The sequence below is a fragment of the Dendrobium catenatum genome, unplaced genomic scaffold (genome assembly GCF_001605985.2).
Source record: "Dendrobium catenatum unplaced genomic scaffold, ASM160598v2 fragScaff_scaffold_313, whole genome shotgun sequence".
Classification (NCBI taxonomy): Eukaryota; Viridiplantae; Streptophyta; class Magnoliopsida; order Asparagales; family Orchidaceae; genus Dendrobium; species Dendrobium catenatum.
In genome coordinates, this window is record NW_021318775.1 from 3071147 (window position 1) to 3085406 (window position 14260).

Consider the following 14260-nt stretch of genomic DNA (forward strand, 5'->3'; position numbering starts at 1 on the left):
CATTTGATCTTTCAGTTGCATCACTTATTAGACGATCCATGCAATGATATAATCCCAACTTTATTTCAGGGTTTGTAGACTTGTTCTATGCATATTGATACTAAGGGTTTAGGTAGTAGCCAGCGACATGCAAGTGTCGGTGAAGCTGTAGTTCCCACCTATCATCAATAATATTTCAAATTTCCCTAAAGCTTCCCTCACTGCCTCCTAAGTTAGAAGCAATCATCTCCTTGGCTTCATCCATGGCATTGTAGATGAAACCCATTGCAGACTTCTTCTCAGCATCCACCATCCTTAAAACATGAACTAAATGTCTAGTGGTTGTAATGATATATAAGACATTTTGCCAAAATCTATCATTTAAAACAATCTTTCTAATCTCTTTTCAAATTATGCGTGAGTTATGTGCAATATTTAAAAATGTTTAAAAAATATTTTTAAAATTATTTCTTTATTTAAAACAAATAAGAAATTCAAACACTAATCTTTAAACGCAAATGTCAAACATAAAATCTTTCAAACATCATATTCCTTATTTCTCTTCCTTAAATACAATCCACTACGAGCCATAAACCATTTGTACTTGTTCAAATATCATATTCAAGACTAAAAAATGAAATCATAAAAATCATATTGCGTCTAATTTGTAATAACAAGTTTAAGTTCAACGTGTTAAACATATTCCTCGTCATTTTAATGTAAGTAACTTAAAAACAAAGATACATATTAATTAAAACATTTAATATAATTTGATAAATAAAATTTACTATGTAATGTGTGCGTGTACTATGCATAATATGTGCGTGTATGATGCCTACTATGTGCGTGCGTTATGCGTATTATTTAAAAATGTTACAAAACCATTTATAAAATTATTTTATTCGTTAAAATAAATAAGAAATTCAAACACTAATCTTTAAACACAAATGTCAATCACAAAATCTTTCAAACATCATATTATGCGTATTCTATGCCTATTATCTGCTTACAATATGCGTATTATATGCGTACAGTATGCCTACACAATACATACGATATGTGTAATTTATGCGTATTATCATTTAATAAGTTATTTTTTAATCAAATCAATGTAAATAATATTTATACACATAATTAAAAAATATATTCTTTAGAAATAAACATTTATACACAATGATAATAAACATTTATACACAAACTGTTTAAACATTTACACAAAAATATTTATACATAGAAACATTTATATACCAAAATGATAAATATTTATACAGAATAAAAAACTGTCATTTTTCCAATGTTTTGCAAAATATTTCATATGCAAATTCTGCCATATACTTTGACATGTCTTCTTGCCAATTTGTACTATCAGTCCAATCAGTGTTGCCTTCAAGACTTACTCTTTCCATATATTTACAGACATACATTCCGCAATCTATAGAGTTCTCCTATTTTGGTGCACCTTTAAAGGTAGAAATCTTCCATTTTCTGATATCACTATTAAAAGCTCCTTTCGTGTCAGAGTATAGGGATTTAAGCTGAAAGATACGTAGAGCAATGATTAGTTCTGTAAATTTTTTAAAAATTAAAGTGTTCATGTTCATCTAACACTGGCGATTTTTGAAACAACAAGCCTATGCTCTTTGACGCGGTGGGGCAACGAGTCATAAAATTTCCACTTTTGTTCTTTTAGCAAACCAATCAGCAGGGTAATGTGCGAGGATTCAATGATTGGCTGTAATAAAATGTTGTTTGAAGAAACAGAAAGCTCAGTTATATGATCAATTTGCAATTTGGACAATTTTTTTCTTCATTTGTTATTCTGCAAGTGCAAGTAGTAAATGTAAGTATGTAACTATGTAAGAACTAAGAAATGGATACTAAGTTACTAATCCAATAATTAAACTGATTAATTGAATATTAAGTTACTAATCCAATAGACTGGAGAGATGTATAGAAATTTATGATACTTGTCAGGCATAAGATTACACTTCTTATCTAAGAAAAGGGCAAAAATATCTATATGTTCATTGCCTAAATAATTGTCGCTTAATAACTCGTCAATTTCAGCTCTGGAAATAAGAATGTTACTAACAAACAAGATATTATCGTCCCTGCAAAAAAAAAATACGCAGTTCATAAGCATACAATACGCGTATCATAAGCATACCATACGCATAACATAAGCATACCATAAACATTTAATACAATAAGCATAAAATACGCATAACATATGCGTATCATAAGCATACCATACACATAAGTAACGCATATCATACGCATAACTCACGCATACCATACGCATAAAAATTTTCAAACATAAAATAAGTTGCAATTTTTCTACCTTCGATTGTACTTCTTCAAACATTCATGAATAAAATTTCTCTTCTAAGAACTCAAACTCAGAATACCTTTGTAATTTTCTATTTCAGCTGCATAAATAGGAATTACAGGATTTATATGAATGTCATCTACTGGGATTGGTTCATTTGGATTTGTATATGGAAAAAGTTGCATTTCTGCTGGAATTGGCTCATTTTATGGGATTGACTCATTTTGGGGATTGGTTCATTGGGGCTGTGGGGAGGGATATCTGATTTATATTTTTTATTAGAAGATAAAGAGTAGCTAACAGATCTTTTCTAAGGAAGTATTTTGCTTTGATCAATGTAATTATTGAGCTTGACCTCAATAACTTCAACTCTTTCAATTAGGTTTTCAAATTTTCTGCTCATCATATCTTCAAATTCAAGAAAAAGTTTTATGCATGTTTCTTGGCAGGATTTGGTTATTCTTTCTTGTAGAAATTCAAGTGCTTTAGAAGAAAAACTTAAGTGTGGTTGCTAAAGAGATTGGTGGGGGTCTTGCTGAGGAGATTGGTGGGGGTCTTGCTAAGGAGGTGGGGTATGATGGGGAGATTGGGATGGGTTGTTTTGATGGGTGGATATTTCATGAGGGAAATCAGGGGATGGAGGGCTGTCTAATGGATATTTCTTGACATTAACCATATCGATTTCAGCCTGGGAAACTGCTTGGAGGACATTATAAATCTGACTTTTCCTTATATTAACAAATAAGTTAGTAATCACCTCTGTAGTATATACAATATCATCAGCCCATCGTAGAAAACGGGGCCTTTTGTCAGCATACATAGGAGCATGAAAAGAAGTATGCTCCAAAAACCAAATCTGCATAAGATGAAAGAAAATTTTAGCACTCACATTGAGCCAATAAAATTCTGAATGAATTTAATAGTTAGCACTTAGCACTCACAATTAGTAGAGGTACAAAATCGTTGATGTAACCTGCTGGCTTCTTATTTGAAATCTTGAATGAGGCCTTATTAAACTCTCCAACTAAAAATTCCCTAATTAAACTAGCCCAGTTTATTAACAAAAAATTATCTAGATTATTTGCTATTCTTTGAAGCAACCGCGAGGGGTTTTGAAGTTGTTAAGTTGAAAAAGTAAATTTGAACATAAATACATGATAAACGTTCTTAACATAGTCTTGGGGGTTTGCTTATTCAACTCTAGCATGTCTGTCTTAATTTCCGATGATGTAACTAAAGTATATGCTAAGGAAAGCCAGGATATTTCTTCTCCTTTATTTGGCAGACCAGTAAGTAGGGCCACTTCATCAGCAGTGAAAGGAATGGAGTCACCTTTTAGAACAAAGCATTGTTTTGAAATGTTCCACCTTGATATCAGCTCATAAATAAGAGGGACATTTTGCTCAAACCCAAAAAATTGCAAAAACTGTATAATCTTCAACTGTTTCAATGTGTCCACGACTTTAGGAGAAATTTGCTGAGCAAAGTTATCATAGATTGATCGAAAAGTTGAAACATAGCATCGATAGGTAATTGGACGAACATATATCTGAAAATTTTAAAAAATAAAAATATATAAAATAAGTAAATAAGATACGCACAAAAAATGCACAACATAAACATAAAATACGCACAATATAAGCATAAAATACGCACAACACAAGCAACGATCACGCACAACATACACATAGAGTACTCACAACATACGCACAAAAACGCATATTTCAGAAAATATGGCGGCAAGTTATACGCATGCATAAAGTACGCACGCAGTATGTACGCACAACATAAGCAATTATCACGTACAGTATATGCATAACATACGCATATAGTACGCACAACATATGTGTAGAGTACACACAACATACGCATAGAGTACTCGGTGCTTAAAATTTAGTTAGGGTTTCAAATTTCAATATAAATTCAGAAACCCTAAATACAGAGAAAACCAGATGGAATCAAAGTATCAAACAAACATTTAAAAAGTTTTGAGAAGCACCGCATACGCATAGCGTAAGCATAAAAAATGAAGAACTTCAAAATCTTGAACACCTACGCATAGCATGACCATAAAATACGCATAACTGAACAAAAATCATGGCAGCAAATTACTTTTTTCTTGGTGGGTGACGGCATCTGAGAAGGAATTGAGGGAATGCTTGGAATTGCTCCGGATTGAATGCTTGGAAGTTGGAACATTTGCTGGAACTTGAAAATCGTAACACAGCGTCTGACATTCAACCTTTACCAGTGTTTAAATGTTGATGTCACGTCGACATCTCACTAGGCGCAATTAGGGGTCGGAACTGAAAAAAAATTTAAGTTAATTTTATTAGAGGCATCGCCTCAAAAATGTGAGGCGAGGCGTGCCTCATTAAACTTGAGGCGTAAGCCTCAAAACCTTAACTTATTGCGTAGGCTTGAGGCTTAAAAGGACTCCATTGCAGTAAGACGTGCCTCAAGGCGCGCCTTTTATTGCGTAATTTTAAACCATGATCCCTTCGATCCCTAAAACTCTGAAAGCCCGATTTTGATGCCTACAACGTGACAAAACGACCACCTATATACGTTTTTCTTAGCGTGGGGGGAGCAAATTTGTCGCGGTGCTCTCGATGAATCGGATAATCACCTAAAGTCCTCTCTTTCGACGTTCGCAATGCACCGAAAAATCTCCTATATATGCTTTTCTTAGCGTGGTGTTGGGAACACAGTACGACGCCTACGGTGAGGCAGGGATATTCATAAGTACTCACTTGCGATGATATAATTGCCTTTTTTAAACAGGTGCTGTAAAAGGCTTATACACGCTTTTCTTAGCGTAGTGGGGGACGAAGAAAATACGGTTGCAGTGTCAGAGGACACCTATCATACATGTTTTTCTTAGCGTGGTGGGAAAGCTCAATTTCATGTAGTTTCTCCTAAATGGGGGAGACGCCGGGAGGCTGCCGAAATTCAACCTGAAGATGTGCAAGACTTGGACAAATGAAGGGGCCTTGAACTTGCTAAATTGAATGAATTTGAACTTAAAATGAATTAAACTCAAATTTAAATAAATGAGCAAAACTTGGACAATCATAAAGGACTTTTATTGAACTTGATTGAACACATTTGACTCGAACTTGAACTCAAATAAACTTCTTGCAAGGAGTTTTAACTTGAACTTGAACATTGCAAAAGACTTGAACGTTTACTCAAACTCAGTCTAGAACTTGTACTCAAGATCAAGGTTTAAAATTGCGTAAATAAGCCTCGAGGCGTTTTTCGTCCGTGAGGCGAGGCATAAGCCTCGAGGCGGTCTAAGGCGAAAGCTCACGGACACAGAATTGCGTAAATAAAAAATTAAAGATTTTAGCAGAAAAATAAAGGCAATATTGTATCTTACAATAAAAACATCTAAATGATATATGAAAATAGTGGAAAGTAAGAAAGTAGATGCAATAAAATCAAATCTCAAAGTACAAAATCACAAAATATTAGTTTAACAAAACACCCAAAGTACAAAAAACATATAAAATGCAATCATATCCCATCATTAAATGGGTCTTCAAGGGAATCTTCTTCTCCAATTGTATCTATGAATGTCATGTCATCATCATCTTTAATATGACTCACTTTTCTCTTTACTGTTCAATAAGATAAAAGATCATTAGCATGTTAATTGCTCACTTGATATAAATATACTGCGATAGCATATAAGAAGTTGTGGAATACCTTTACTTGATTGTTGTGCTGCAGAGCTAGTGGATGTGTGTGGTGTGGTACTAGAAGATGTGCCCATTTAATCTGCTTCGCCCCTCAAGACATCCACACTTAGATCCTCTAGCTGTAATTCGGAGCATGTATCGCTCAGTACCGAGCATGTACCGCTCAGTACCGAGCATGTACCGCTCAGTACCGAGCATGTACCGCTCAGTACCGAGCATGTACCGCTCAGTACCGAGCATGTACCGCTCAGTACAGAGCGGTACTGGTTCGGTACCGAGCATGTATTGAGCGGTACCGAGCATGTATTGAGCGGTACCGAGCTTGTACTGAGCGGACGAATGAAAGCCGAATCAGGAGTTATTCAAGCTTTCGTTACTGCACGTCAAATTCAAGGCCACAACACCGCGTACCTGCTCTTCCGACCTAACCGATGCCTGAACGTTTCCTGCACTCACAATTTCAGCTTCGTTTCTTTCCCTGCGTCGTCTCCTTCCGACTTCGTCTCCTACACTCACGGCTTCGTCTCCTACACTCACGGCTTCGTCTCCTTCCCTTACAGCTTCGTCTATTTCCCTCACAGCTTCGCCTCTAGTTCGCCTTTCAATTCTAACAGGAAGCCCTAATCCTATACGCGAATAAACGACTCAATGCGGACGCCTCGTCCGCTTTTTTAATGGTTGATTTTAAGTAGGTAAGACCATTTGGATGAGGCGTACGCCTCACCCATAATTGCGCAATTGAGGCGCGCCTCACACAGGGTGAGGCGTACGCCTCAATCAGTGTCCAAATTGCGTGCGCCTCGAGGCGCTTTTGGACACAATTGCGCAGAGGCGCGCCTCTTATTGCGCAATTTTAAACAGAGCTCAAGATTGAATCTATTTTGAACTTGAATCTGAATTGAACAGCTTGACCAAGCCGACAAGGTTTAATCCGCAAATGAAAGTAACCCCAAACACCCCAATGATGGTCGTTTTGAATAGATCTCAACCGAAGGTGTTAATTTCAAATATTTCAAAATGTCATTCCAAATACACGAAAATCTAAAAAATCCAAAGACATTAACAATAGAAATTACCCATCTAATCACTGAAAGCAAAATTCATTCGCCCTCCAAAACAGTTTGTAGGGGTGGACAAATTGAAATTTACTTCAGCTCATATAAAACTAATGCCTAGTCGAAAATATCACTAGGATCTATTCTCAAATAATCTTCTGCCAGTAAGGACGTTGTACCTGTCCTCTGACCGGTGGTTTCGCTGTCAAATGGCACCGCAGGATAAACGGTTATGACCCGAGGCCCTCTAAACCAAGTGGTTTTGCCACCAAATGGCACCTCGAAATATGGTTATGGCCAAAGCCAATATGTTTCTTAGTGACATCAAATTCTTGAGATATGAATCATAGGATATGATCGATAGGGCACAAGTCCCCTGTTAGCTAAAGTGGATTCAAGTGTCCCTTTTAGGCAAATATCTACCCTGGGTCTATAAGGTACCCTTGGACGAAGCAACCCATGGCTGCTGATAAGGATCCTTCTATCAGGTTGGGTCGACTACCTGCTCTAACTAAATAGACCAGTGACCGCGATGGCCCGGGATGACAAAACCATGGGATCTTTGATCGGGTCCATTATCCATTCCTCCACCATCTGCTTTAAGTGCAAGATGGTGAAATTTATATTTTAAATTTCAAATCCCCAAATTTTTAAGCCCATGCTGCTACTATATGCTAGATAACACGTATTCTCTATGTGACTAGCCTTAATCAAAAGTTCTTTCTCGTTATCGCGAGTGATAATTAACTCTAGGGGCTTACGACTATAGGAAACCAAAACTCATATCATAAAGTCCTCACAAAATGAGAGTGAAATCTCTGGGTAGTGTCTTATCTACAAACCCATCTGTCTTCCCAAAATTTACCCAGGAACTTAATTCCGTTAAAACTTCCCCAAAAAAAAGCACGCGGGGGAGGCCGGAGCCGAATTTTTGAAGCCCACACATACCTGAACTAAAGAGGGAGGAACTTCCACCAAAGGGGTAGAAGAATAATTATAAGCATAAAATGGAAGACCCTGCACCTAAATATTGGGATTCCTCAACTTAGGATGAGTCTTGCAACATTCAGAGAATTTATACACAAAATATGGCAAGAGGAGCAAAATGGAGGGATATGAGAAAAAAATAAAAATGGTCCCTTGACTCTTTATAAAGGGGGCCAAAATAGTCCTAACTATATTAGAAGATTATTTTGGTCCCTCAAGAGTCTTTAAAGATGAATCAAAATAGTTCTATAGTTGGGGCTTTTTTGTTCCTCTTTAAGAAGTTGAGAGACTAAAATAGTCATTTAATATAGTTGAGAATCATTTTAGTCTTTCATAAAGAGTCAAGGAATCACTTTGGTCCTTTTCTCGGAGGTATATTTTCAATTTCACCTTTTGCAAATATCCAAATGATGGGGATCCAATCCACACATACTTATGAAAAAATATAATAACCTCCAATTCCACCCAGACTATCGCTATAAAAGACCTAGCAAAATGGGTGCCACAATATACTCCTGTAAAGGCTTCCCAAATATAGAAGCCAATGAGAATAAAGTAAACTAGTTGAAATAGTGTAGTTGCAGTCATAAAAAATAGATCCAAATAGAAGTAATTGGGGTTTCCCATAGAGGATTCAAAATGAGGGGATCATTTTAGCATGTGCATCGAGAAGTCACTAATATAATATGAAAGCCATGAAAAGGGCCTAATGTAACATGCTTCTAACGAAAGTCTTACTATGGCATGTCGATAGTCAAGGAACCCATGTAGTAGTCGCTGCAAATAAATTATAAATATAAACTTGTGAAGTACCTCCATATTTGGACGACCTGCAAAGAATTTGCCAATACGTGAGAGGGCGAGAGGCCTAGCAAACACAAAAATCTCAATATTGGTAAAATGGAGAGCAGGCTTTCCTTGAAATGAAGAAGGTTGATTATGCTAGAGAGTTATTGAATTCTATTGAAAGAAAAGTGGAGGCTTGTTAGAAAGAGAGTGGTGAATGCCTCCAACATTCAAACAACAAACATCATTTATAAAAGAGTGCGGTGATTCTGGAAAAGAAAATACAACCACCGAAAAAGATATATAAGAGGAGACTCGGGCAAAAGTGGGACCAATTGGGAAGGATGTGGCAAACAAACTATGGGGTCAACTAAAGCCCTATGAGATAATACTAGGGAAGGAGGAGAAGGGACCAAAAGATACTTAAAATAAAGATATTAGATGATCCATGATCAGTGCCAATGGAAGAGAATTAGTAGGACAAAAAACATGAGAGAAATATTAAAAATCCACCACCAACAAGAAATTGTAAAAATCCATCATCAGTGCCAATGGCTGCATTTTTTGTGTGAGTCGTCTAGCATTATTTTTCATGGGACAAGTTTAATCATTAACACTATCTTTGCCAGGATTAGATGGGACAAAAAATAAAAAATAAAGTAAAATGATATTCTAGGATTAAATGGGGGCATTTAAAGAATATTAACAAATATATTTTTTAGAGTAAGATTTTAGATTTTAAGATTTTTTCTGTCTGTGCATAAGGATGCTAATGCTATGTGAGAAAAAATGGTTAATGATATAAATAATATTGCTAAAGATGTGCTTCGAGTATCAAAGGAAAAAGCTATTTATATAAAAAATAGTTAGTTGTGAAATCCAAATGTGCAAGATAAGATAAAAAAATATGAAGATTTGTTATAAAAACTGATTTGGAAGTAAAAATTTTGATAATTGATAAAGATATAAAGAAGCACGTAAGGAATCTAACAAAGTAATAAGTGATACAAAGATCTTAGCTTTTATTGATTTATATAATATATTAGATACTTATGAGAGAGAAAGATATATGCATAAGTTAGTCAAACAAAGAGATAGGAGTGGTAAGGATTTAGTTCAAGTAAAGTGTATTAAGGATGAAGATCAAAAAGTACTTTTCTTAGAAGATAATATTCAATAAAGGTGGATGAGATATTTGCTAAATTTTTTAATAAAGATTGTGAGAATATGATTGACTTTAGTGACCTTAGCACCTCAAATGAAAATAAAAATTTTATTTTTATCGATGTATTAGTAAAACCGAAGTTAGAAAGATTTTAAAAAAAAATGAAGTGTGAAAAAGCTATTGGACCTGATAATATTCCAAAAGAGGTGTGGAAATGCTCAGGAGAGAAAAGAATTTATTGGTTTACTAAACTTTTTAATACTATTTTAAAGACTAAAAAGATGTCAGATGAGGGGAGAATGGGTGTGTTGATTCATATTTTTAAGAATAAAGGTGATGCACAAGATTGTGCGAATTATAGAGAAATTAAGTTAATGTGTCATACTTAAAAACTATGGGAGTGAGTTATGGAGCATAGGTTGTGGCATAATACTAATGTTTCTCAAAATCAATTTGGATTCATGCCAGGTAGGTCTAATATGGAAGTTATATATTTATTGAGAGGTTTGATGGAGAAATATAGAGAGAATAATAAGGATCTACATATGATATTTATTGATTTAGAGAAAGCATATGATAAAATTCCATGAGAAGTGCTATGGAGAGTTCTTGAAAAAAAAAATAGTTATAATGCTTATATTCAAATCATTAAAGATATGTATGCAGGAGCTATTACTTGTGTCCAAACACGAGGTGGTTTGATCAAATATTTTCCTATTTCGGCTGGATTACATCAATGATCAACCTTAAGCACATATCTTTTTGCTTTAGTCATGAATGTTCTCAAACTTAAGGAAAATTTCTATAAGATAATGGTGAGACCTGCAATGTTTTATGGTGCAGAATGTTGATCATTAAAAGGGCAGCATAATACTAAGTTAAGTGTTGCAGATATGAGAATGCTCAGGTGAATGAGTGGATTTACCCTTAGAGACAAGATACGAAATGAGCATATACGTGAAAAGGTTGGAGTAGCTCCAATGGAAGATAAGATTAGAGAGAGTCGTCTTAGATGGTTTTGTCACATAAAACAATGACCTACCGATGACCCGGTTAGAAAAATAGAGGTATTAGATTTGACTTATATTAAAAAAGGTAGAGGTAGACGTAAAAAGACTTGGTTAGAAAGTATTAGAAATGATCTTTCTTTATTAGATTTAAACGAGAATTTGACTTTTAACAGGACAAAATGGAGAAAATGATTCATGTAGGTGACCCCACGTAGTGGGACAAAGGCTTGATGTTTTTGATGTTGTTGGGCTAGTTTTATCATTGAAGAAAATGAGGGTAAATGCTTTTGTTTTAGTTTGAATAAGAATGGAATGAAATGTAGAAATATATAATGGATTTCGCAGATTGATTCAATTATATTAACAGAGGAATTCTGTTGGGAACCAATCAAGCGTCATCAGTCCCACAAAACATTACTGCTACTCGATATCAAATTTTCAAAGAGCATTTCATCCCCAGAGTCACTTAGATGGTATCAACAAACAGATTGGTCAAATAGCATTAAAAAAAATGACAACAACAATGAGAAATCAAATAGGAATTACTTCACAAAGTATGGCACAAAGCGTATTCATTTCACATTCAAGCAATTTATCTAGTTCCTCCATGAACCACTGGATAACTAACAAAACCACGTATAGGATTAACAAAATAACAGAAATCAAAATTATAAAAATAAAAAAAATAAAAAAATAAAAAAAAAAAAATAAAAACAGGAAGCGAAATCCAGGAAAGCTTCCATCAAAACCCTCCGCAGCACTAGCATCAATTATTAGAAAATTAACTTTATCACGCGTGCCATAACACATCGTTTATTCCTTTTCGTTCACGTAAAGAACAAACATAAGGCTAGAACCGTCATGACAAAATCAAAATCGAAAGCATCAATAGAAAAACTAATATCTGAACCAAAAGAAGAAAATTATGCAAATGCCTGTAGAGAGAAGACTAAGAATCCCTTCGCAATCTGTGATGAAGTTCTCCAATTACGTTAAGGGCTTCAATCATTTCAGCAAACCTCAGGTCCAAGTGAGCAAAACAAGTCCTCCAACAGGAAATCAATCTCAAAAAAAATATAAAAAAAATAAGCAGCAGCAATCAAACACGGGATGAATCGAGCAAAAAAAAATCGCCTGAGAAATCAAGAAGAGTAAACGAATCCAAAAGATGAAGGATATGTACCAGGCTTGCTGCACTGAGGAATTTGAGCCCGGACTGAAGGAAAGGAATCGGAGGCCATGGCGATACGACGAAGGATTCCGGAAGTTCGAAACTACAACGGATTTCATCAATTCCCGCTGGGAGCAGGAGAGCCAGAATGGAGAAATAAAAGCTGGGAAAGCAGCGTGTTATTACCGTGGAAAATGGCTCCCCGAGCGAATGGGGAAGTAATGTATTTTACAATTTACTTGCTCATAATTTATATAAAAAAACTATTTTTTTTTAAAGTCCCACTAAAAAAATTCGTGTATTTTACTATTTATCATTCATCATTTTTTTAAAAAAATAAACTAAATTATAATTAAATTAGTTATTTTTTATTATAATATTTAAGATGATATAATAATCTTATTATAAAATGGAGCTTTCTCAAAAATGTAACTCTTTTTATTTATTTAAAATCATAAGAAAAACCAACTAACTTCCATCAATAAATAAATTATCAAATTTAATTTATACCATATATTTTTTAAATTTATGAATTCTTGAAATAATTAATATAATAAATTGATTTTAAAATCTCTTTTTCTTATTATTATAATATTTTTAATAATTTAAAATTTTTAATTTAAATATCTAAAGAATAAAGAAAAAGAATGTCTGCCATATTTAAAAAATAAAAAAAAAGTATGTTAGGTTTAAAAATGATATAGTTTTTTACTTAAATTTTTTTCTAATATAGTTAATATGATCAAATACTATTCCTATTTTTATTTTTTTCTTTTGGCCAGACTACAAATAGTTATAAAATCATAATGTTAATCTACTTCATGAACAAAAAATTGATTAAAATCATCTAATTTATAATTAAAAATAAAAATTTTTATTTTTAAATATATAATATTTTATATTATAGTATATAAACTTTTTATTTTAAATTTAATTCTTCGTACTAGTCAAAGAATACATTAATCAAAATATTATATTATGTGTGTGAATAAAGAGAGAAAGAGACATCGGAAATATAAATATTAATCCAATTGATAAACTTAACTATGGATGCACTTAACATGCATCTTATTCAGAGAAACATATGTATTCATTTTATTGAAGGTCTTATAAAAGTTCATTCTCATATATGCTGAGTTGTATGATTGGTACCCTTGAAAATATCAATATATAATGCAATTTATAGAAATGGCTATGTTCTTAATAAAGGTAATCTAAGTGGATGAATAAGCAATAGAAGAACCTCCTTGAGATGGCTTGCTAAAAGCTTAGAGATAACTTTACGTAAAGTATTATAGAGTAGTAGGGCATGCAATCATATATGTAGTTGAGATGTAGTTGCTTAGGAATGAGAGCAATATTTAGTTGCTTGATTATATCTAGAAGCTTGTTAGTGAAGGAAATGATCAATAATAAATAGAGCTTGTAAAAGGACAATCTCCTAATTGCTAGAAAGAGAATCTAGAAATGTAAATATTTAGATTAACTGATTTATCTTTACTCATGTTGAAAATATCATGATTAATTTACAACGCTGTAAGAATGTTTTGGATGTCATAAGAGAGAAAGACACTGATAAAGAAGTTAATTATGTGCATTTTGAATAGCTAAATTTATCATCACAGGAGATTGAACAAAAAGAGAACACAAGTTCACAAGTTTGATAAGTGAGTATTACGAAAATACATTACTTGAATTACTCTACGAGAAATGGACAAAAAAGCCATATCACAAAATAATGACATGAGGTTTATAATGACCAATTAAATGGCTTACATCTACTTTAATGCTCATCAAAGAAAATATTCATTCGGAAGAAAGTAGACTAGCTTAATATGTTACAAGATAAGCAACTTTAGGAGAAAAAAAATAGATTAAAAAAGGAAATTACAATTGACAAAAAGAGAGTAGAGAGTGATAAAATATATTGTTCTATCGCTAAGTTTGATGATGACCTTGTGTTTTTTAAGTGCGATCTAAAGAACAATATTTTTTTAATATATAAATTATAGTACAAGGTATAATATTTATAAGATATATATAATAGCCATACAAGGGGAAAAAATAAATTCCA

The 14260-nt window shown here is 33.6% G+C and overlaps 1 protein-coding gene across 1 annotated transcript in view; it reads right to left on the bottom strand.

Moving 5' to 3' along the window:
* LOC110106269 (ribonuclease D) overlaps positions 1-12400 on the bottom strand; it is a 71183-nt gene extending 58783 nt beyond the window's left edge. The window contains exon 1 of the mRNA XM_028693508.1: positions 12199-12400. Coding sequence (XP_028549341.1) covers positions 12199-12256 — 58 coding nt within the window. The 5' untranslated portion in view covers positions 12257-12400. The remainder of the gene's footprint in view (positions 1-12198) is intronic.
* Positions 12401-14260: the final 1860 nt, after the last annotated feature.